General features: G+C 39.4%; 1 protein-coding gene across 1 annotated transcript in view; it reads right to left on the reverse strand.

Moving 5' to 3' along the window:
- The window catches only part of EPB41L4A (erythrocyte membrane protein band 4.1 like 4A), a 96,275-nt gene that overhangs the window by 59,973 nt on the left and 13,725 nt on the right, over positions 1-22,577 (reverse strand). The window contains exons 3-6 of the mRNA XM_009321109.1: positions 13,816-13,867; positions 12,618-12,696; positions 8,826-8,923; positions 5,696-5,816 (exon numbers count right to left, since the gene is read on the reverse strand). Coding sequence (XP_009319384.1) covers positions 5,696-5,816; positions 8,826-8,923; positions 12,618-12,696; positions 13,816-13,867 — 350 coding nt within the window. The remainder of the gene's footprint in view (positions 1-5,695; positions 5,817-8,825; positions 8,924-12,617; positions 12,697-13,815; positions 13,868-22,577) is intronic.

The raw sequence follows: 22,577 nt of genomic DNA on the forward strand, positions 1-22,577 counted from the left end.
CATTGACTGGGGTACTATTTCCCCATAGCAGGGCTGAAGCTACAAAGAATTTCTGAAAGCGGGGTTCATGACTTCAGGTAAAATATTTCTTTCTTCGTAAAATCTTGCCTACAGGAAGTCACACCAATTGGTAATACCTAAGTCAAGTCTGCTACTGTGAAAATGAAGTTTGGAGTCTGTCTCAAGACATTACCAGTTTCAAAGATCCAGCTTGCCTTCCTATCTGCAAATACCAATTCATCAGTTAAAAACTACCATCAGCTGCATGCTGGTAGGAAACAATAGAGTAAAACTGGTGGGGAAAAAAACATGGCTACTATGAACATCAATGATGAAGGATTTACTTTCAAAAAGAACAAAATTACTGCATAAATTCAAAGCCTTCAACAGACATCCTCAGAATTTAATTTGTTCTTCCCTTAATAACAGCCATTGATACAAGAGCAAGACACTCTGTTGCAAGCCTGAAATAATTGAAGCTGCATTTTCACCTTCACTCCTTTTTCATATTTCCATGAAAGCTACTGGACTGTTATTGAGAAAGTACAGCACATCTTGTGAAAACATAAACTCAAAAATATGCATCTCCTGTTTCATCCTGTGATGGTCCTCTTGGGGAAATACTTCACTGCATTTGCTACCTTTCAAATTGAAGGTGTGAAGCAGAGCTCAACATTTTGACTCAAGTCCTGGAGAAGTCCTGCAATATGCACACTCTTGCTCCTTGTCTCCCTATTCTCTCCAGCCTAGCAGCTACTTTCCAGGTTTTCCCAACTTTGTGTTATGCCTGACGAGGTAAAAAACCACATCCAATGTGAAAGATGTGAAACAGCAGTGCTAGCATGAATGCAATAGTATAGGTATTTAAAATGCCTTCTTTGTATGTGGGAGATGGGCTGCCCATCTTATCCATGTAGCAGCACAGGTACTATTTCAGGTGTTAGCCCTTCTTTCTAAGGACTCCTGGAAAAGCAGCAGACCTGAAGCTTGTAAGAGAAATCCCTTTCTTCAAGAGCTGGATTTCCTGGTAGATCTGTGATTCATCTCTGTATTCAGAATATGCAGAACACTGGATATTCAGCACGTCAGCATTGTCACATCTGACATGTCTTTTATCCACTTCTGCTATAAAAAATTACTCCACAGCTTGATTTTTTTTAAATCTTGGTGGTAGCTCTCAGAAATATACACAAAATGTTTATATGTTATATATATATGTTTAAATGTTTATATGTTTTATACTGGAGCAGTATTGTCTTACTGAGTTTCCAGGCAGGCGAAATATCAGTCCTGAGCAAAGCGGATTACCCCATTACTGAATTAGTGCTAGAATCCAACACCAATTTAAATACTGCTGTTAGTGTTTCCTTACTGACCATACTTAGAAAAATGCTGATGTGCTTGTCCCACCATTTTCAGTTGTCTCTGAAAGTACCAAAGGGCACAAATGTCAAGTAAGTGTGTGCACGTGTATAAATATTTTCACAATAATACCTAATTTATAAGAAAGTGCATTTGCAAAAATATTAAAGGAAGGAAAGATGTGCGCCGGAGCTTCTGAAGGAAGCAGATGGAAGTCAGAGGAAGAAGTCCTCCCAAATGCAAATGGAGAAGACAGAACATGAAGGGGAGAGGGGAATGTCGGGGACAGAAACAATTCCCACCATTACAAAGGCTAAGTGTTTCATTTTTACCGTGTATGAAAAAACAAACTCTCTTCAGCATCATACAACCTGACAATACACCACAAAACTAAAACAGTCTTTGCAGTTGGTAATGACAGAGCAGGCAATGTAACAGCCGTGCAGCTGACATGCACCGCTCATTTAGATGGACAAAGAGCACCTGGGTGCCACTGATGGCCCTAAACAATACTGAAAGCTACTCTCAAAGCTAACTGTCGGGGGCATTTTAGCTTTCCTTATGTCCCACTGACACCATGTAATATCGATTCAAAATACACCAACAGCTGACTTGCCAAGTATCAGTTAGTCCCAGATCTGCTGCAGCCTGGAACAAGCAATGCCAGAGGGCCAACACAAGCTCTCCCATTTGCACTGAGGGCTCATATCCCTCCTCCAGCACCACAAGTGCCTGCTTCCTCACGTGCAAGCCCTGAAGCCACTGCTTGCTCCTCCAGGTGTGCATGACAACATAAGGTCACCTCACCCTGCTATCTGACCTTGGGATTGTCACGCTGGTTTATAGATGGGACAACAGTCACAGTAGGCAGGCTGCAGAGACTTGATGCAGTCAGAACACCCCCTCCCCCCCCGCACCGCTGACTTCCCTCACCTTACTTGATTCAGAAACTTGTTCAAAAAACTGCATCCTGAATGAATCCCTGAATAGCTATTGTGCTGTGTAAAAAAACTGAGAGATAACCTGCAACCAAAACCAGTTCATATGGACGTAAGTAGCAGAAGCAAGGTACATGCAATACCACAGCTGTCTTGCAAAAAAACCCCATGCTTCCATGATGGGCTCCAGAAAGGATAAGGAAGTTCTTCCAAACCGTATCACAAGCCTGTTCCTAAAATGTATCTGGTAGGTCAGATAATTTGGGATATGCCCTCAGCCATCCTAGCTTCAAACTTCTTAACTAAAGACACCGCTGTCACCTGTGCAGAAGTCAATGCTGGCAGTGCTGATGATGAGAGTCAGGCTGAACTAACAATGCGTGGGTACACCTTAGTTTCACTCTCTTTTCCGATGCTGCTAAATCCCTGACGCCTAACTGCAGCCAAGCAGCAAAGAAGTATCATCAGAGCTTTAGATCAATAAGCATATAAAAACACTAGAGACGGTGTTAAGACAGTTATCACTCCTCTTCGCAACCACTGTTCCCCTGGCTTCTGAATTTCATCTTCAAGGTTATAAACTTTTGAGGCAAATGGGTCTTAATCTTACTTAGTGCACTAATGACTACAGAAACTTGAGAGGAATGAAGGTTGCTTAGTATCAGTGACCTGGTACATAGTAAATCATCTCAAGTTTCATTTCTCAAACATAACCTCTGTGATGTTGAACCAAACAAATTCTCTGTGACTCAGTTTCCAATCTCTAGAACAGAAAAACAAGTACATTTTTAGTTCACAAAAGGACCTGCAGTAAGGTTCTCTGTAATGCATCAGTTACTATAAGGCAGTCAGGCAACGACACAGAAATAATTATTGAACAACAGACTCTCTTCCCTGAAAGAGAAAGCTCAGGTCAACGTGGCAACTGGCACAGACTCCAGCTACAGGAGAACTTTTCAAAGGGAACAGCTATGTCTCTGAGTTAATACCCATTCTCATTAAACAAAGCATAAATAACACTAACATGCAAAACTACAGGCTAGAAATTATTTAACCTTTAGCTAGACTGTGGCTTCATTATAGCAAGAGAATCAAGAAATCTAGATCTACATATGAGATGGCTAGCTCTGATTATCTCTACACTACTTTGACAAAGGGTATGATGAACATACTCATAAAATGTTTCTTAGTGCTCTCATCTTAATAAATGGTTATATCACAATTGCACCTAACTTGGATTTGTTAGAACAAGCTTCTTTACACTTACCAGGAACGTGAACTTGGAGATGAGCAAGTAAATGTTTATTTTGGATTTACGTACGGTTGAACTTCTGGCATATGTTTTATTTTCAAAACCAATTTCACATTTTACATTTTTGAAGGCACTGTGGTCTAATATTTGGAACAGCAGGTTGGGAAGCCAAGTCCCTCTGACTTCCAGTGCTTTCACACAGTGACTGGTGGTTCGGCCTCTGTTACTCATACATCAAGAGTACTTCAGTCTAAAACTACTCTCACTGAAAACATTTCATACACAGAAGGCCATTTCTAAAAACGATTAATTGGGACAAAAAGTGGCTCTGAATTGCTGGGGATTTTTTTGCATTTTTTGTATGCCTAGAGACAGTGTAGAGTTAAACATCCTTTTTAAGAAGACTACTTACACAGCTGCTGCAAATGCATCTAGTATTTAAGCTATATTCACACAGGATCACTTTCTGGCTCTGTGTTCTTTACTGGAAATTATGCTCTTTGCTCCAACTTCCCTATGAGATTGCTATGGGGTTTTTTACATTACTGGTGGTGTTCCTCTCTCAAGCAGTGACAGAACTGATGGGGCCAGAGGTTACCAGTTTTTTTCTTGCTTTGCTTATCTGTTGGGCATCCCAGTCCATCCCCTGGTTGTCCTTATTGCAGTTTTGCTTCCCACACTGTTGCCAAGTAATCAAGGGAAGGCATTGTATGCACAAATTGCAGTCTGACAAAAAATCAGCTGACTCCCAAAGCAGCATCTTGGGATCCACCATCAGGCAGAGTTTATCCAGAATGTCAATGATAGTACAACTCACATTTTTTGTGTCCAAGATTATTATTATTCCAATAACTAGAAGATGGAGAATTGAAGTTTTGCAGTCTCTATTACAAAAACAAATCTGTCTTTTCCAGCTTTTGCAAAGGTTAAGTTGGGATTGCATGAATCTCCCAGGTCTGTTGACATACATGTTTCAGATCTCTGGAGTTCTCCTTTGTCCTGTCTGCAGTGCGCCTAATGTCCTCCTCCTGCAACCTCTTGACCAGCTGCCCCTGCCAAGTACCATACCTCTAGCTTATTCCAGCTGTCTCAGCTCCTTCTCATACATAAGAAATGTTATCAGGTACAGTTTCAATGCCTGTGAACTTCTGTAGTGCCTTGTTCAGTTTAAACCAAAATTATTTTGAGGCCCACCAAGTGCCCTGTGTTCCCACTGCTTTAAGATCACATGCAAAGTTTTGGAATTTATTTGGTTTTTGTCCAGAAACCAGCACTTTGAATACCCTGTGTTATTCAGTGCTGCCTGAAGACTCTTGTTTCTAGGTGCTGCTTTTTTTCTTAGAAATCGTATGTTCTTCCTTACAGTGGAATCCATTATATTGACCACTGCCAATTTGTTTTATGTAAGACATGTTGGTTAATAAAATGAAAGGACTTGATACTTGTAAAACCAGACTGGCTCTTTAATTCACACACATGTTGCAACTGAGATTATCACTTAAACCATGGGCATACAAACTGCTTTCCTGGTAGCTCCTGCAATGTGAGCTGCTCCCACAAAGATTCATGCAGGTTGCTACAAGCACTCCTTCATTACCCCAGCTAAGGATCTGGCAAGAAAATAGAGGCTTCATTGTACCAAGTGCTGTATGTTATTAGATTAAAAGTGGTTTTGTCCTAACAGTTTATGTGAATACACAGGGCAGTATGAAGAAAAGAAATGTTATTATCTCCATTTTACAGAGAGCAGACTGAGGCATGGGCATAATAAGCAATTTGTCCAAAATTATGCAGGAAATCTGTCCTGGAACAGGGAACTGAACTTACACATTTTTGTTTCATTCTTTTTAACTACAAAACTAAGAGGAAACAGGAGCGCTATTAAAACTGCTGGTTCTGAAACACCCATACCTAGGTCTGACACACATTGTATTTCCAGTTATTGTCCTACTCAGTTCCTAAAAGAACAACTCCAATTATGCAAAATGTTTTCTGCTTCTGAGGGACATAACTGGATGCCCTGTGTTCTCTCCTCTGGTCTAGAGACCTCCACACTGCACCACAAGCTGCTCCCTTCCCCACCTAACAAGCATCTCCGAATCTGAGGTTACCTGCCAAATTCCTGACAGTACTGAATTCTTACATCAGAGTTTTGTGTATCCGCTCTATGGCATCCTCCAGCTCTTCCTTCTGGTCTGGAACAAAGCGGTACTCCGAGACGTAGCCTGCAGTGTGCTTGTACGGGTCATAGTCCCCCAGCTCAGCTAGAGGACACAAGAAGGAAAGAAAGGTCACCTATTTTCAACGCTTTATGTTAACCAAAAATTATGTCATATAATCCACCTGTTTGTTGCCAAGCCACCTCTTTCCAACTGACTGTCAATTTACCATGCAGGCAGTTAAAAAACCCAAAGACAGTACAGAACTGTTCATTTTAGCGCACATAAAACCAAGAAAAAAAGTCTTCAATCATTAAAAGAGAAATGGAAGGTTCAAAGAGCTAGAGGTTTTGAAAGGAAACCTACCACTTCTACAGGACTAGATACAATTTTGTCCAAGCCAGCAAAGTTGAAATTTGATGACGTATATTATTTGGCAGCATATGTAAAATAAGCGTAGAGGGAAAGTCTAATTTTTTGAATACTTATGCCCTCACGATAAGCTGTAATATTACAGACAGAACAGATCCATATTCTTGCTGGGACTCCTAACATAAATGTCAGTGTGGGAATGCAAATGGAGACAAATGTCCTGAGACACCTAGAGGTACGCCCTTCTAAGGGTAAGCATCGTTTCTTGTGAGGAAACACAAGACTTCATTTTTCAATAAAATATCAATATATTTCCGAACATTAGTTCAAAATCAAAATAATTTTTTAAAAAAAATTCTTAAAGAAAAGAACCTAATGAATAGCCAATAATTTTCTTTGAAACAACCTTGAATTTGCATGCATTAGTCATTACCAGTTTACATGTTGCCATGCAATTATAAAATAAATATGCACCTTGGTCAGAACCCACTTCTACTGATCTTAACTCTAATTGCATCTCTCTGAGAAACTCTGTGAAAGTTAGTATTTCAATTTTTTAATAACCCTCTGTAAAACCTGTGTAAACTGGGCTGCTCTGAGAAAAGCTTCATGGAAGGTTGCTATCCAATGCCCACTAAGCCAAACACATAGCCAAAAGGAGGCTTCAAGAGCCAAGAAGACTCATCTAATAACTCGTGTTTCTTTCCAGAATTTAATGATGTTTCCAGAACAAGACAGTGATCTGCTCACTAGACATGTTGAGAAGTTTCTCTAGAAAACCTCTGTAAAAATGGTGTGGTCCTTGCCCATAGCAGGAACAAGAACAGGAATATCTACAACAGTAACAACTCCAGCATTCGCAATAGGAAAATTGGTATATTCTGTGCCATACCCATGCCATAACTGTGCCACGGGTACTAATTTTTCCACCATCACAACTACAATAATCTGCAGTCTTTGGCCACAAAAGGAGGAAGCGATTCACGTGCTAAGGACAGGATCTGCCCGGAGACCAAAGATGACATGCAGGCACAACCTGCTTGGTGAAAGCAGGGCCCATGGCTGGAGCAGGACATGGGTAGAGGACTCTGGGAGAACAGGTGGCCATGGCTCCCCCTCCAGATCTCAGCAGCTGCTAGCTCCACTGGGAAAGACACTACCTGTATCATTACAGAAGCAGAGCTTCTCGGCTATTTCCGAATTCCCACAAACACACTTCATCTCAGTTTGGAAAAGAAAAAAGCATGATCTGGCACATCACCCTTGGAAAGGCTGTTGACCTCGGTGCTGATGCTTTGGGTTCATATTTTCAGTATCTGACACAGACATTTTTCAGGTGTCTTTACATATTTTGAACAACTGCAGGCCCTAAATAAAAGGACAAAGTTTTTTATAGAGTCAATGGGAATGTATGCTTGCTGGTGCCAGGACTAACTTTAACCCACTTTATGTAATCTTTGCTATGCTTTAGTTCTCCTCTCTCACATGAGCTTCCTCATTGTTTTCCGATAGAATATCTGAGATTAGAATCATGGGAACAGGATTTTATACCAAAACAACAGCTCCCCATACTCTAACCACCTTACAAAATGACTAAGGACAAGAATTTATTCTTTTTACTCATTTCTCATAATACGATTAAGATGTTACCTTCATTACATATTTTCCTGCTTCATACTTGCAATAGTTTTTCAATGAGGGCACGTAAAGTGAAATGTGTATTGCAAACAGTTTTTCAGAGTATGACGTCACATTTCTTAGATGGCAAAATGAAGTTAAAAATAATTGTACAAAAATAAAACCTGCCTGAAATTTTAGCTTTTCAGAAACATATATAACACACCATGAAATTCTGTATAATGCTCACTCCCATTTCATACACAAGTTATTCTGCTTTGTTATTAAAACGGAAATGAAAGGAGGACTATTTTTTATGTTGTATTAAGTGTTGTTGAGTCATACTTGGAACACCAATAACAAATAATCTTTGGTTAATATGTATCACTGATAAGAAATCCAAATTTAACATAGAACAAATTACAGGTACATTTCCCAGCATGGCTCATCATACGATTTTTGGTCACCAGTTGCGTTTGAATATAGAGCTTGAGCTGTAATGCGAAAGGAATAACTAACTTGTAGACAGACAGACAGCTCCTTTCTAATTGATTGCTAGTTCTATCAAGTATGCAGGATATAACAACCACTTCTGAAAAGCTAACTACTGATGGGTGAATGCAGATAAGTGACAGATAGAATTAAAATTCTTCACTTCAGGTCAAAACACATCCTCCCTTCAAGCATAGGCACATTCATACTGACATAATGTAATTTTTGAAAGAATGTTTTATTTGACAGACTTTGTTGGCTGGAGGCTGCCAATAGCCCATCAAATCAGTAAACCTCCTGATGAAGGTTTTGTCATACTCTGTATGCAATCCAGAGTAAGTCATAAAGTCTTAAGTACATGATCAGGTATTCCTCAGCAAGGCAAAGAGTGTTTGGCAGACTCTTCAGACTGACTTTTCAGTTTCTTCTTTACATTAGCTTCTATATTGCTTCTATATTATCTGTTCAGAATGGTCATCTATTTACAGTTCTTCAGCTGAGATCAGTCACACTAGTTTTGTTCTGGTTTGAAATGAATGCATAAAGCGTTAGTGAAATCTTCAGTCACCACTTAAAATTAATCATAATACAGGATTAAAAGAAATAAGCTCTCAGTTGGACAGAAGAACTTACACTGAATTACATATGCTCCCAGCTGTGCTGCAGTGTTGATTGGACAAGGCAAGCGACCCTGTAAAACATCTTGCTTGACCTGCAAGAAAAACTGATACCTAAAACACAGAGAGAAAACAAAGCTGTTATTTCACTATTGAGTCTGAAGCTCCACGTAATGTTTCATCATCTTCCAGTTTACTGAAGACATATCACATACATAACTACGTGACAGTCAAAAACTGTATCCCTCTCTGAATGACTTTTCCCCTACTGACCTTGAAGTAACAACTAAGATTAACCTAGTGAAAGAACCTAGGTAGGGGAGCACTCTGCAATTTTTCTATCTGCTTACATTGTGCAGATACAATACACTTTACTCCTAAAAATGTAATTTTTCTCTTTTGACTTTCACAGAGCAGTCAGGAAGTGGGGAAGACGGCTAGGAATCAGAAAAATTGAACAAGAAACCTAGAAAAGGGCCAAAGTTTAACCTGATCAGTGGATCAGCATAAGGGAGAACTGGGTATTGGATACTTCTTGACTCAAAGGTTTCCTCTCCACACACCAGAGTATCAACTCTAGAGCAGCAAGCAGATTTGATGGAGTCCATACTCCCGTGAAAAAGATGGATGGGCATACCATCAGCAGCTAACTGTACCTGTCATAGCATAGGGTACTCTCCTTCTTGGAATAGAGACAGCAGGGGTAAAAATGTAATTTTCAAAGTCATAACCTGCTGCTACACTTGATGAAGCACGTACTGAGACCACTTACAGTGAAACAGTATGCACAAAACAGATGGAAAAGTAAAGACAAGAAAACAAGCCATCGTACAAAGGATCTGCTTGGTTTTGCAACTGCCCATATTCATTTAGAGGAAATCTTTTAAACATTGTTTGGATTTTGTCTGGTTTTATTGCAACAGATTTACGCAGTGTTTCACATCATCCTAAGCTAATTTCTTACACCAAGTTCATACAAAAGGTAACAATACTGAGAAACTAACTTTTAAAGAAAAAAAAATGGTCATCCATACAAGCAGATAGCTTTTTCATTATTCGCTAATTCAACTTTATCTACATAGAGCCATTCAGCTACACTGCAAATAATTCATTCTGTGTTAGTACAAGTTACTTCTGAAAGCACCTTGGAATGATCTGTAAGTTCAAAGTGCATCATGCTGATTTCAGGGAAGTTAGCAAACTGCTGGTTACATAATAGCTGATCCACAAATCATTTAAGATCCAATCAAATTTACTAGACTTTATCAGCTCAGATTAGCCTCTGAATAAGGATACCAGTATCTTTCTGGTTAATGATCCCCAGAATTTGTGCTGTGACAGATATTCTAGTAGGAATGTCCATCCTTAAAAAAATGGCTAATATTCTCCACCTTAAAGGACCAGGGCACTGCGTAAGAACTTTCTGGGAATGTCATTAAGCAACACAAAGCACATACACTCAGTGTTTCTTCACTCTAAGCAATACCTCAGTATTGCTTCTAGCTTCTAGCTTATGCCTGCCAGTCCTACCTAGACAAATCTTCTCAGTATAAATGATGATAATGACAAAGATGATTTTACATCTACTGTAGAGTACACAGCATCTTCTTTTAAACATGAAATGCATTTCTGATATTCACCCGTCTTTCTGTTAGCACTTCTGCATCTCTGCAGTGCAGAGCTTCATACCAGCTGATGCTACAAATGTCTTTTCCATGTAGCAGGTATCTATATTTCTGCATTCTCATAGTGTAGCCTCAAAATAAAGCAAGACAGGAAACTGCAAAAAACACCACCTCCCTGCAAAAAACAGTCAGAGCCAACTGTTAAGTGCTTAAGTGACTCCTATAATTCAGTGAATGATCTCAATTCCCACTGAAGCCACTAAGCTCCTCACAAAACCAGGCCTTTTGTCCAAACTTGTAGCTAAAGCACTCTCATCTTGCGTGCTGTCAAGTTTGTCATGCATATATAATAGCGCCTAAGCGCTAGTGTGCTCTAGCAAAAACATCCAGCAAATGTTGCTAATGAATCACCGCAGTGTTAGCTTTTGCCTACAAGCCAGATAGATTTTTGCTGTGAAGCAATTACAAATTTGACAGGTTTTCATTATTTGCAAATAGTAATCATATAACACCACAGATCACCAACATCTAATAACAACAGACACCACTCTCATATCCATTAAAATAACAAACACATGCTCCAAAGAAACACAACAGTTAGCACAAAATGGATAACACATCACTGGAATTACACACCTGGGCAGAAAATTATTATTATAAAGAAAAATAGGGCCTTTAATTGCTCCTAAGCAGAAGGAGGGGGTTTTTTTGTTGTGGTTTTTTTTTTTTTTTTCTGAAAAGGTATACCTTTCTTCCAAGGTTTAAAAGCCAATAGGAATAAATGCTCAGAAATGTTGAGGGCATTTAACTATACAATGTGTTTTGTTGAAAAGTGTCAATACAAGCATATAGCTTTCTTATGCCTTCCCTCGCCGTACCTTCTACGGTGCAAATTCGGCATGACCAAACACTGTGCAGACATGAACAGAGGCTTATTAATTGTACTGAAATGCTTCTCGACTAGATTTGCACACCTAATCAGCAGTGCAAATCACTGACTGACCTTATCACAAGGCAAAGAGAAACAGTTTTTGAAAATTTAGCCCCTGTCATTTCCCAGACAGAAATCCACCCTGCCTCCTAGATAGCAATCACAACAGGTTTGGTGGCTGAAGCGCTCTTCCCAGGGCCATCTGTCTTCCCCTGTGAACAGGGTTGAAAGTGCTTCTGGAAAAGTACAGGAAAACTGCATCAAACTTTCATGATACAGGGGCATCACATTGCAGCCCACTTACGCTCTTTTACCTGCAAAGTCACAGTGTTTATTATCTTTACCAGGCCAGCCTCAATCTTCTTATATTGGAGACTTCCGTTCCTGCTGTGCCAGTATGGAAACAAAAGAATTTTCTCACTCTGGTACAAGAAAAATATTCTGCCTGTGCTGCAACAACTGCTACCTTTGATTAAGGAAAATTAAAAACCCTGCATGCATTCTAATGAATTCTCGTGTGTCATATTCCTAGGACATCAAAAGAAATATTTTGACATTTATTAATGCAAGCCAGCACAATAATTTTGTCCGCCTACCTATCCAAATTCTCAAATTTCCTTTTGAACCTAAAACTATTTGTCACAGACCTTTCATAAATAAAGCAAACAGAAAAACCTGTATGTGACAGTTCAGGCAAGCATGTGTGTGTATATGTCTGTGCGCATGCGTGTGCATGTGTTAGTGTGTGCACCCTCATATTCTGTAGAGGCCAAGCTTAGTTAAAAGAATCAAAAGCATGCAACTCTTCAATTTCCTTTGCATATTTTCAGAAAGACCAAAAGAAATCCTCTTGAAAAACAGTTCTGGAATTTAAGCTATGGCCAATAAAGAAGAAAATTCCCTGTATTTATATTTGATATCCAAGTAAACTCTAAACTTGATTACAGCACAAGATAAATACAGAAGTGACAATGCATTCCTTAAAAAAAACCCACAAATGCACATCAAGTCCCTTTGATTTTTGATGCACTAGAGAGCACCTTTTCATCTTGGGCTTCCAAATAGCTGTCCATACCGACCACTGTGAAGCTAGTCACAATTCTCTTCCTACACATACATGTTCAAGCAAAAACATTCAGATGTTCAAAAAAAAAAAAATAAAAAAAACCAGCCACACCACAACAATATGCACATGGCTGGAACAGATTACTACCCTGAAATCAACAAACTACACTTTTATTAAATACTGTACCTTGTTATTTCTTCTTTAAGTTTACACGGATCTTCTGCATAGAATTTAATGCCAAAATACAAAGTGTATGGTGGTCCAGCTGAGGGGAAAAAATATTCGGTGCAAAAGTTAGTTGTTATGAACTGTTAATTGTTATGAATTGTTACTAGTTGACTATAACACAGTTACTAAGAAGCCTATCTTAGTATTTTATGAAACTTGAAAGTTTCAGGAAAAAATCTTACATCCACATAGCAAATCTGTACACCTATACTCATTACACACGAGAAAAAAAAAGTAAGAAAAAGATTTTTATTATTATTTTTCTAGTCTTGTGTTTGTTTATTCACAGCATGTCTGTCTACTTGGAGTTTTTGCTTATTTTGAAGACCTGACTTTAGATTTCATTGCTAACCCACTATTTCTCGAAGATTTTTTTTTTACTGTTTGATTTTGACCTTTAGATACTATTTCCACTGAAGCTTTTTGAAAAATCTAATTGTGCATGAAATGTGATTCCCTGTCGTAACTAATAATACTGAATACTAATCCCTTCCACACTTTCAAATATCTTATGGAGCAACTTTAATTATGTGCCACTTTAATTAAGACATATTTGGAAAAGCTCTTCTAAGTCACCTTCTAAAAATGTTATTCTCCCAAAAGATTCAGTTAACTCAGTACCAAAATTGTTACAGCTACATTTATCCCATGCATGCTCCACTTCTACATCTTTTTATAGAAGGTCTCCAAATTCTTAAGTAAAATAATCTTATGTTCTTTAATTATAATAAAAATAACAGATATTGCATCTGTGATATCTGAAGAGTGACACTAACAGCAGACACTATTATCAGTAAGAAGCACTACTTTACTTTCAGAAGAAAAAAGGAATCTAAGCTGGTATGGTACAGTATGGTAGAGGTATCACAGCTACTACAAAATTAATTATACAAGTTAAGAATAGCACCATTTATTATTCTAAAGTAAAATTTAAGCACAGAGAAATCTTTAGACAAGAGTCACAAATTATTGGAAAATGATGGTATGTTCAATCTATGTGTGAAATTTTGATACAGCTATGAACTGCAGTAATAAACTTGTTCAAGAACTATCAATCTGTTGCGACTAGTATATAAATGATGCACAGGCTGTATATATGGAACATTGCCTCTGTTACTTCATCTTCAGCTATGTTAAGTTCAAATTAAATACATACTGTTTATCAATTCTTTATGTTCAGCAAGGGTCTTTGCAGGATCCAGCCAGTACTGTGAGACAGATAATTATGGAAATTAGTCACTTAACATGGAAAATTAATACAGAACAATTGCAATTCTATATTTATTCACATATTGATACTTATTAGCAGACTGACACACTTCAGTCTGCTAATGACAAACCTGTGCCAGCTTCTGATCAGAGAAACACTGTCTGTACAAGTCTAACGTTGTGTATCTTCTCTGGGGGTAGGGGTTTCTCTAAAAGGAAATCTGTTTGGTAAGAGCCACCACACCTCAGGCTGGTGACAAGCTGGCTCTACAGAAGTATCATATTAAGTACCCGTTGGTGTCTACCTGATCTGCTATAGCTACAGTATATGGACATGCAACCTTGCTATTTTCTTCCTGGGAGATTAACCTAAGCAGGATAACTCTAAATTTAAACAGCAACAACAAAGCATGTAAGACAGAATCTACAAGGAAAGAATGAAGGGGCTTCACTTGTTTTCTGAAAAACAAAAGATTGTAGGGGGGAATAGGCATAACAGCACTCTTCCAACACCTGAGAAATTGCTGTGAGAACATAGCGATCAATTTTTCTTCATGTCCACTAAGTATGAAGAAATTGGCTTAACTAGAAGCAAAGAAAAATTAGTTTTGATTTTCAGAAACTGTTTCTAGTAGCAGGAAGAGTGGATGACTGGAAACTGGCACCAAGGTAGGGAGGGCACAGACTCTTCCACCGGGTGGTTTAAAGGACTAGTTGGACAAACGTGTCAGAGGTGATCAAGGTACACTTAGTACACCACAGAGGGATGAAGTGTTACAAGGGGTTCCATAGCATTCGATCAACAGACAATCCATAGTATAATTTCTCACTAATTGCTCTGCCCTGCCTTTATCAAACTTCTAATAGAAGTTATTCTAATATTACTGCTGACCACAGACCAGCTGTGTACTTCTCATTATGGCTACACAGGTCACCAGCATCCTGCTCTTGTAATCCCTCCAGAAACTTACTTCTTCCTTAGCTTGACATTTCTATGATTCAGTTTTGGAAGAAAGTGCAGAGGCAGCAGCCAAGATCATTCTTGTCTTCCTTTTCTCCAATCCCTTTCCCTCATACACAAACTTTTTGGACCAGCTGAGACTGGCACCCCTTCTTAAAACACTGGAAACAAAAGGCTGCTGTAAAGAGCAAATTGAGGAGGCTTGAGGAGGACTGAAGCTACTCCTAGTACCCACAACTTTTTTAACTAAGGAACTCCATAGACCAATGAATGAAGAAACTCCTTACCTGCACGCCTGAACTAACCCCATAGAGAATAAGAATAAAATGATTAATCAAAAAATCTCCCCCCTCTATCCAGAAAACTTCTCTGGACTAGAGAATTTCACTATTAGAAGGAGTAGCATAAATAAGGGAGGGAAAAACACTACAAAACATTTGAGTGGAAAATTTCAAGCAACTAATTTCATAAATGGTTGTAAACAACTGTCATTATTTTGACTAAACATGAAAAGAAACCTCTTCCATTAGCTGGTGATCCACCTGCAATAGAAACAGCTGTATGCCTTGTTCTTGGCCATTGCTATTTCAAATCCAGGAATGTTTGTTAAGAAAATTTCCTAAATTTTGAAGGAAAAAAAAATATTCAGTAAATACTTGTATTGAATACATCCAATAACTACTTGAATATAAAACCTCTTAACCTCAACAGAAGGTAGGAAGGAAAGAAAAACTCGTCACGCTTGTTCAAACATCCTACTAGAACTCCCTATCAGCAATAACCTGAGCTAGCACAATAGGCTGATAAAGAGATTTTACAGTCAACAGGCAGAAAAAAGGCAAAATGACTCTGTAGTGCACATTCTGGCTATGCAATGCGGTCAGAATGTGGTCTGACCTCTTCCCAAAAGTGGCATCGCACTATGAACAACACATTGTCAAGCTAGCCTGCTTATCATTGACAGCTTTGTTACACTGCAAGTTTCAAAATCAGATCAAAATCTACCACAGAATAACTCGTTCATTAAGTTCTCCTGAAGTGTATTTAAATCAGCTTCAAGATATATTGTCTTACAGTCCTCTTCGCAGTTTAGCTTTACATGCATAAGTAGATTGATGATTTAAAAAAAAAAAATATATATATATATATATAGATGGACCATTATTCAGGTTTGCAAGTCAAGCACCGAACAGTTACAGATTTCTGGTTGTCTCTGCAACCTGAATTACACTGCCTCTTGTATCCATGTGATTCACTGGCTGCCATGAGACAAACCAGAATTGGGCCAGGTTATTAAAGACTGTATGGGCACTTGTAGACAATGCAATCAAAACAGAGTTGCATTAGAAGACTTAATTCTCACTGGGCTGTACTCGACTTGCAAGTCAAATTATATTCTTTGTATGGTCTTCTGAAGGCAATTTCCAAGCTTGGGCGAAGGGGGCAAAATTCAGAGGGAAAATTGCAAGTTCAGATTCAGAGGGAATCTGAAGAGAGGAGAGGGAAAAAATCTGGTTATTTCTATCACTAAACATTTCCTTTCCTTCCCCCAAACTGAGCCAGCAGGAGGAACTGCACTCTCAGCCCTCACCCCTGTAAGACAGATTGCTGCTACTCGTGCTAGTGAGAATCAGCATCAGCTGGCACGAGGAAATATGCTCTTCTGAGTGTACCACGGGCCTTGAGATCCGCGTGCTGCATAGGTGAAGTTAAACACTTCAGCTCAGACCGGTTTACTGCTGGGATAGAGAGTGGTGGGGAAGAGGCAAGAATCTAGTCTGCCTTCTCATTTCTCCAGTAAGTATTTTGTAATGCCACAAACCCACACTTAAAATCATTGTGTAGCTATTTCTTATTTCAAAGACTGCCAAAATTTTCCTGAAGAATGCAAGGGGTGGGGGGAGGAGAGAGAGATTTCTAACATTTTATTTGTAAGCCAAAGATGAATGGAATTTCATGGATAATGAAAAGGCATTTTTCAAGCCAACGTTAGACAATAAAGATGAGAACATTTACAAAACCAAGAACCCCGACAACAGACCCCTCTAAGCATACATACTCACACATACCTAATAATGTGTATTAGATACCAGTTAAATGTTTGCATATACATATAAATAATGTTGGGTATAGTTACAGTTTTGAGCTCACATGTTAAAGTGCCAAGAGAAACGGAACAAAAAAGCAGAGTGTCTTATTAATCCAATACACTTGCACAGCAGGTGCCAACAACAAACCCTGCATTCGTGAATGCCAAAGTAGCTCCAACAGGCAGCTTCACTCCTTTTATCTGTTTGGCAGCCAGCATGCCACTTCTCGGTGATTTCCCACCTGTATCGCTCCTGCACAAATAGCGAGGGTTATCTGACTTATAAACAGCTCACTACTACTGCGAAGAGGTGGAGGGCCCAGCATATACCCATCCGACTGCAGGGGATAAACTTTGTGAATCTGAAAGAGGAATTTAACATTTACAGAAGAAATGGGAAAAAAGTGATGATTTCTAAATAGTCCTAACCAACGTAACTATCCAATTACTAAAGTGATGGCTACTAGTTTACTAATTGTTATTTACAAAGACCATATAGTATTAGTTTAATTTAATAATTATTTATATAATAAGACTGATTATAAATGTACAATGTTATTAAATAAAATAATTCCCTTTTAGTTTTTAGGTAGAAATTATAGAAAAAGATGTTTTAAAGTACAGCATATCTAAGAATAGACGGGCTCTATTGTCCTTTGTACTTTCACAAATCTGGCTCCCATACGAGCCAGATGTGTAAGCAGTATGCATCCAAGCACCATGCAGTATTTCATATTTAGCCCTTTTAAATGACTGCAAACATTTTTCCACAAATCTGGAATCTTCATTCCTTGTATCTGCATAGGGTTAAACCTGGGTCAAATTCCATGAACCTGTTTGAAACAAAATATTAACTAGGTTGAAATGTTTGCTGTGGTATCAATCAATGAAGTGCCTGGTGGAGAAAATTCTATCAACTTCAAACTAAATCCTGGGCTGTCTTAATTAGATTCTTATGAAGCTGTACCCATCATGCCACACATGCCAATTTTTGTTCACATTTACAACAAGCAAAAACACAACTTTCAAGAGAAAACACAGTATTTTTCAATTATAATCTGAAATTATCAAGATTTTTCCACAATCTAAGACAACATTAACAGTTAGAATTATTTTGTCAGTTTTTTCTGCAAATGTTCAGTGCAAAGAATCTAAATCTAAGCTCAAGACATCCTTATTATATAAGAAATGTATAAATCATCAGGCAATTCCTACATACAAATATGTATTTAATACTTCTGTCTTTTCCTTATTAGAAGCTGAAGTTGTATTGATTATATTTATTATTAAATCACCAGTGTGAGTATCCTGTTGATCCTGCTACACTCTAAAAGCTTACTCTTACTGCCTTTAACTCACCTGACCATCAGATTTGCCTAGGTTATTTTAATCCATTAACAATCTTCTAAAATGTCTAACTTCTAATCAATGTTGTCAGTCTCTATCTTCTTTCCATTGGCTATGCCATCTATTTTAACAAGCACAACAAGTCTTTTTCTTTCTAGATGATTTAGTATACCATACTTGTGGGCAAATGTCAAATCCATACAAAACCAAAACACAAGCTAAGTACAATTCATCTGTTTTTCTAAGATCTTGAGATCAAAATATATGCTATATTATATGACAGTAATTCCCTAGAGAACAGACATTTTTGATTGTAAGCGAACCTTTTGTTAAAATCATGCCCTTCTTTCTATAGTGAAGTTACATACAGCCTGTTCAATCTGTTACTCTATCCAATTTGGTATAGTAACCTGGCAATCTGAGCACGCTGCAGTTACTTTATTAGTCACACTGGATGGATCAAGATACATCTTTCCGACGTATGAGCTTGCACAGCAAGGATATGCAATTCATGGCACAAGCTTCTGTGCTCACCTTTGCCACCGCTGACCTGATCTATCACGGCAGCACAGCGACCCACAGTAGAAAGTTCAGCTTCACAAGAAACTGAGACCTGCATCTCCCCTCTGCCTCCACACACCTTCTGGGCTATGCAGCTGTGAAATATATTGCCACAGGCTATCTCCTACCTGCTGTGCTCTCAGGTCTGTATGCTCAAAACAGAGCTTCCTCATAGCAGGGGACAAAAGCCGCATCTACGCTACAGAGTGGATGCACGGTACAGAGACAGAGCGCTGCCCATCTCATGTTAGCTCCAGACCTTGGAGCAGTACACACGTGTTAGCACAGCACTACACTTGAACTAACAGGCTGAGGAAATGAGCTTGGCTGTGACAGTGAATTAACATGGTGATACAGCTCTCTGTATTTTGTATTTCTCCCCTTAGAGCCCTAAAAGAGTATCAGTGTGCTGTACATTGTGAATATAATAGCTCAGATTAGCATTTTATCAGATAAGAAAAGAAGGATATTTGCATCACAGCCTGCTGTACAATGCAGACATGCCTCCTGCAGCTTTAGATTAAGCAGGTTTAGCGTAAGAGTTCGGTTAGGGACGGTGAGGGGGCAACCTAACCAATGTAAGATTGTAAAGTGCAGCCAGGTTTCTGGAAGTAAAAAAAAAAAGTTTTTGTTATCAACAGACCTTTAAAATGCTTTTGGTTGTCTCATTTTCTGCAATAAGGGAGTTTCAAAGTCTTTTTTGTAAGAGAAGCTCTAATAGCATGACTCTTTTCAGCACGCTTTTGTGATTTGACAAGTGAATGCCTTTGGGCTTCAAAAGTACCCTTTCCCTCATCAAATTCTGCTCAGCTTTTCCTGAGATATTATGCGTTAAAATTGCCATTTCCATTCTCCCTTTTGTGTGCCACAAGAAAATACTGGCCTCCTGCCAGAACAGTAATTAGCACGACTACCCTAAGGCACACTGGAGATGCCACAAAGGCAGTAGCAAAGGGACTACGTGGGGAGCACCTGGGAGCTGCAGCACGGTGGGAACCAGAAGTGAGAGGGGCAGGGGACCTGCACGGCCCTCCCAACACCGACTTACCACCAGCTTACCCAGCATTTGGCCCCCTCTCCGCTAAAGGAAAGGTACATCACTGGGCCGCTGTTCTCCCCAAACACTAAAGCGATGAGAGACTAAAAGGCAGGACAGAGTTTCCTAAGCCACCTTCAGCTTCTGCAACACAGATTCTGGTGATCGTGTCTCACCTGAAAATACCAGATGGCGCGCAATGTCCCGCATTTCTGGCAGATGAGGCAGAAGACAAAAATGCCTTGTCAATCAGGACCCAGCTGACCATCCACATTAAGAAGCATAAAGACTGTATTGGGTCTCAGCTTAGCCTAGCTTGAGTGTCAGCAGTCTCGAGAGCAATGTAAAAGGCTCAGATGAAGGTCTGATAATGAAGCACATTGAGAGATTCGGTGGCACTCAAAGAAAACTGGTCTTCCTTTTAAAGTATTTGCACCAAAAAAGGTACTCATGTACTACATTAAAAAGCACCATGTAGCTTGTCAACCAAATTACTCAGAGGTTAGGAGACACTACTGACAACCTACAGCATTAATTCAACCCATCTGTTCATTCGGGTGTAGTTTTATATTACAAGGTTTTTAATTAATTATTAAATATTATATTTTAATTAATTATTACAAGATACTTTTTGTTTTTTCCTTAGAGGTCCTGTCTTGTTCAGAGCACAAGATAGATATAGCTTACACTGTTCTGGCAACTCATAATCTTCCAGAGCTTGATTTTGCAAATTAAATACTGTCCTTTCACCAATGAGAGTTTGGGGGAACCTGGAATGTCAATAAAGCAAAATTTGTGTAATATGACCAAATTACTACCCCAGAAACAGTGTCATCCAATTTATGCTTTATCCTACTGTTCATGGTCTTCCCAGTGCCATCGAGTTCTGTAACTCTGTTTGCTGCATCCAGCTATTCTCTCTCACATGATAATTAGTTTGTTAGCTGTTCAGGAAGAGATCATTTTAATGTTATGCATTCATATACTACATAGCACAGTAAAACCTTGTTCACTGATTAGAGCCCTACCGGTACTACTAAAATAATTATGACACCACCCACATAAGAGGTAGCACACCAACACAGCACTTAAAAGACCACCTGGAAGTGCTGAGGCATGCAAAAGTAATGGGGAAAATAACGAAACAAGTTCTTTCAAACCCTTAATAAAAAAATGTTTCTTTTGTGACTGGGTGGCGTTCTTTAAAATACGTAGTTTTGTCCACCCTGTTTTATTCATCATTCAGTTAAATATGTAGTGTGACAAAAAAACTGACAGAGTAAATACTAAAATATTCCCCACCACAAGCAATGTATAAATAGGTAGCCAATCACGTTTCTCTGTCTGAGACTAACTCAGGAGCATGGTTTTAAAACTAATTAGCAAGGTAACCTTTTTCCCCTTCCCTTAGGAAATCTACTGTGGCCGATCCAAAACATATCCAATCCAAAATTCAAAACTAGGCTTCTTGCCAGCCATTACAGGACTAATTCCCACAACAGCCTAGAGAGTTTTAGCCATATTCAGTGTGCAACTGAATATATGTTTACAGGTAAAGCACAAGGTGTTTGTTGCATGGAAGCTTTCCCTTTATACTGGCCATTCTTAAGAGCTTACAAGATTTCACTAAAAATAGCAAGCTAGCCACAATCGTCATAAAACATGTAAAACTAAACACAGTACCACAGGTTTACCCATTTATGAACTTTCCAGATAAACAGCATCAACTTTTAATCACCCATTAAAATGTAATTAAAGGCGGCAGAGATGCCTCCCCACCAGAGTAGAAGCCAGGCAAAACCCGGGCCGGCAGACCTCCACGCAGAGAGAGGCTGGAGGTCCATGTCTGTGCTAGTGCAAACTGTATCCCCATGACATGACTGGTGTCAGCGCACGAGCAGGCAAACACGGGAAGTGGGATGAATGCCTTCCTAACCCGTGGGAAAATCAAGCAGCACGGTGGCTTCCTGACCTTGGGCTGGCCAGATTGTGGCCCAAGGATAAGCCCACGCTGGAGAAGGTACACCTTGAAGCATCTGTGGCTGTGCATGAGGTCATGCTGGAGCACCTCAAAGCATGTGGCCACGGATAAGCCCACGACAGAGCAGATACACCCCTAAGAGGGACTGCAGCCATGGGTAAGGTCATGCTGGAACAGGTTTACTTCTGAAGGGACTGTGGTTGTGGGCAAGGCCACTCTGGAGCAGGTATATCTCTGAAGGCATTGTGGCCTATGGAGAAGGCCACACTGGAACAGGTGCACCTCAAAGCGACTGTGGCTGTGGATAACTCTATGCTGCAGCAGGTATACCCCCTGGAGAGACTGTGGTGCATAGGTAAGGCTCCACCTTAGGCAGGTGCACCCCTAAGTGGATAAGTCCAAGCCAGAGCAGGGGCAAGGGGAGGAGTTCATTGCAATGTTAAACCCTATAACCTGGCCCAAAGGGACCAGGGGTGGAGATTGTAGTGGAAATACCTTTAAATGGTTGTAACCTGTGATTTGAGTTGCATGTTATAGGAATTACTATAGCAGGAACCACCTGAACCAATGGAGGAGAAGCCTTACAAGAAGCAGTGCAAGTGCAGCAGTGACCCGACCTGAGCTGGCTTTGGTGCCCAATAACTCCATGCAACACACCACCTCTCCTGGCCTGAGTGACCACCATAACAGATGGAGCTCAAAGGCATGGACTAAATGAACTCAATGGACATTTA

This window comes from Pygoscelis adeliae, unplaced genomic scaffold, assembly GCF_000699105.1.
Source record: "Pygoscelis adeliae isolate BGI_AS28 unplaced genomic scaffold, ASM69910v1 Scaffold83, whole genome shotgun sequence".
In the NCBI taxonomy this organism is placed as follows: domain Eukaryota; kingdom Metazoa; phylum Chordata; class Aves; order Sphenisciformes; family Spheniscidae; genus Pygoscelis; species Pygoscelis adeliae.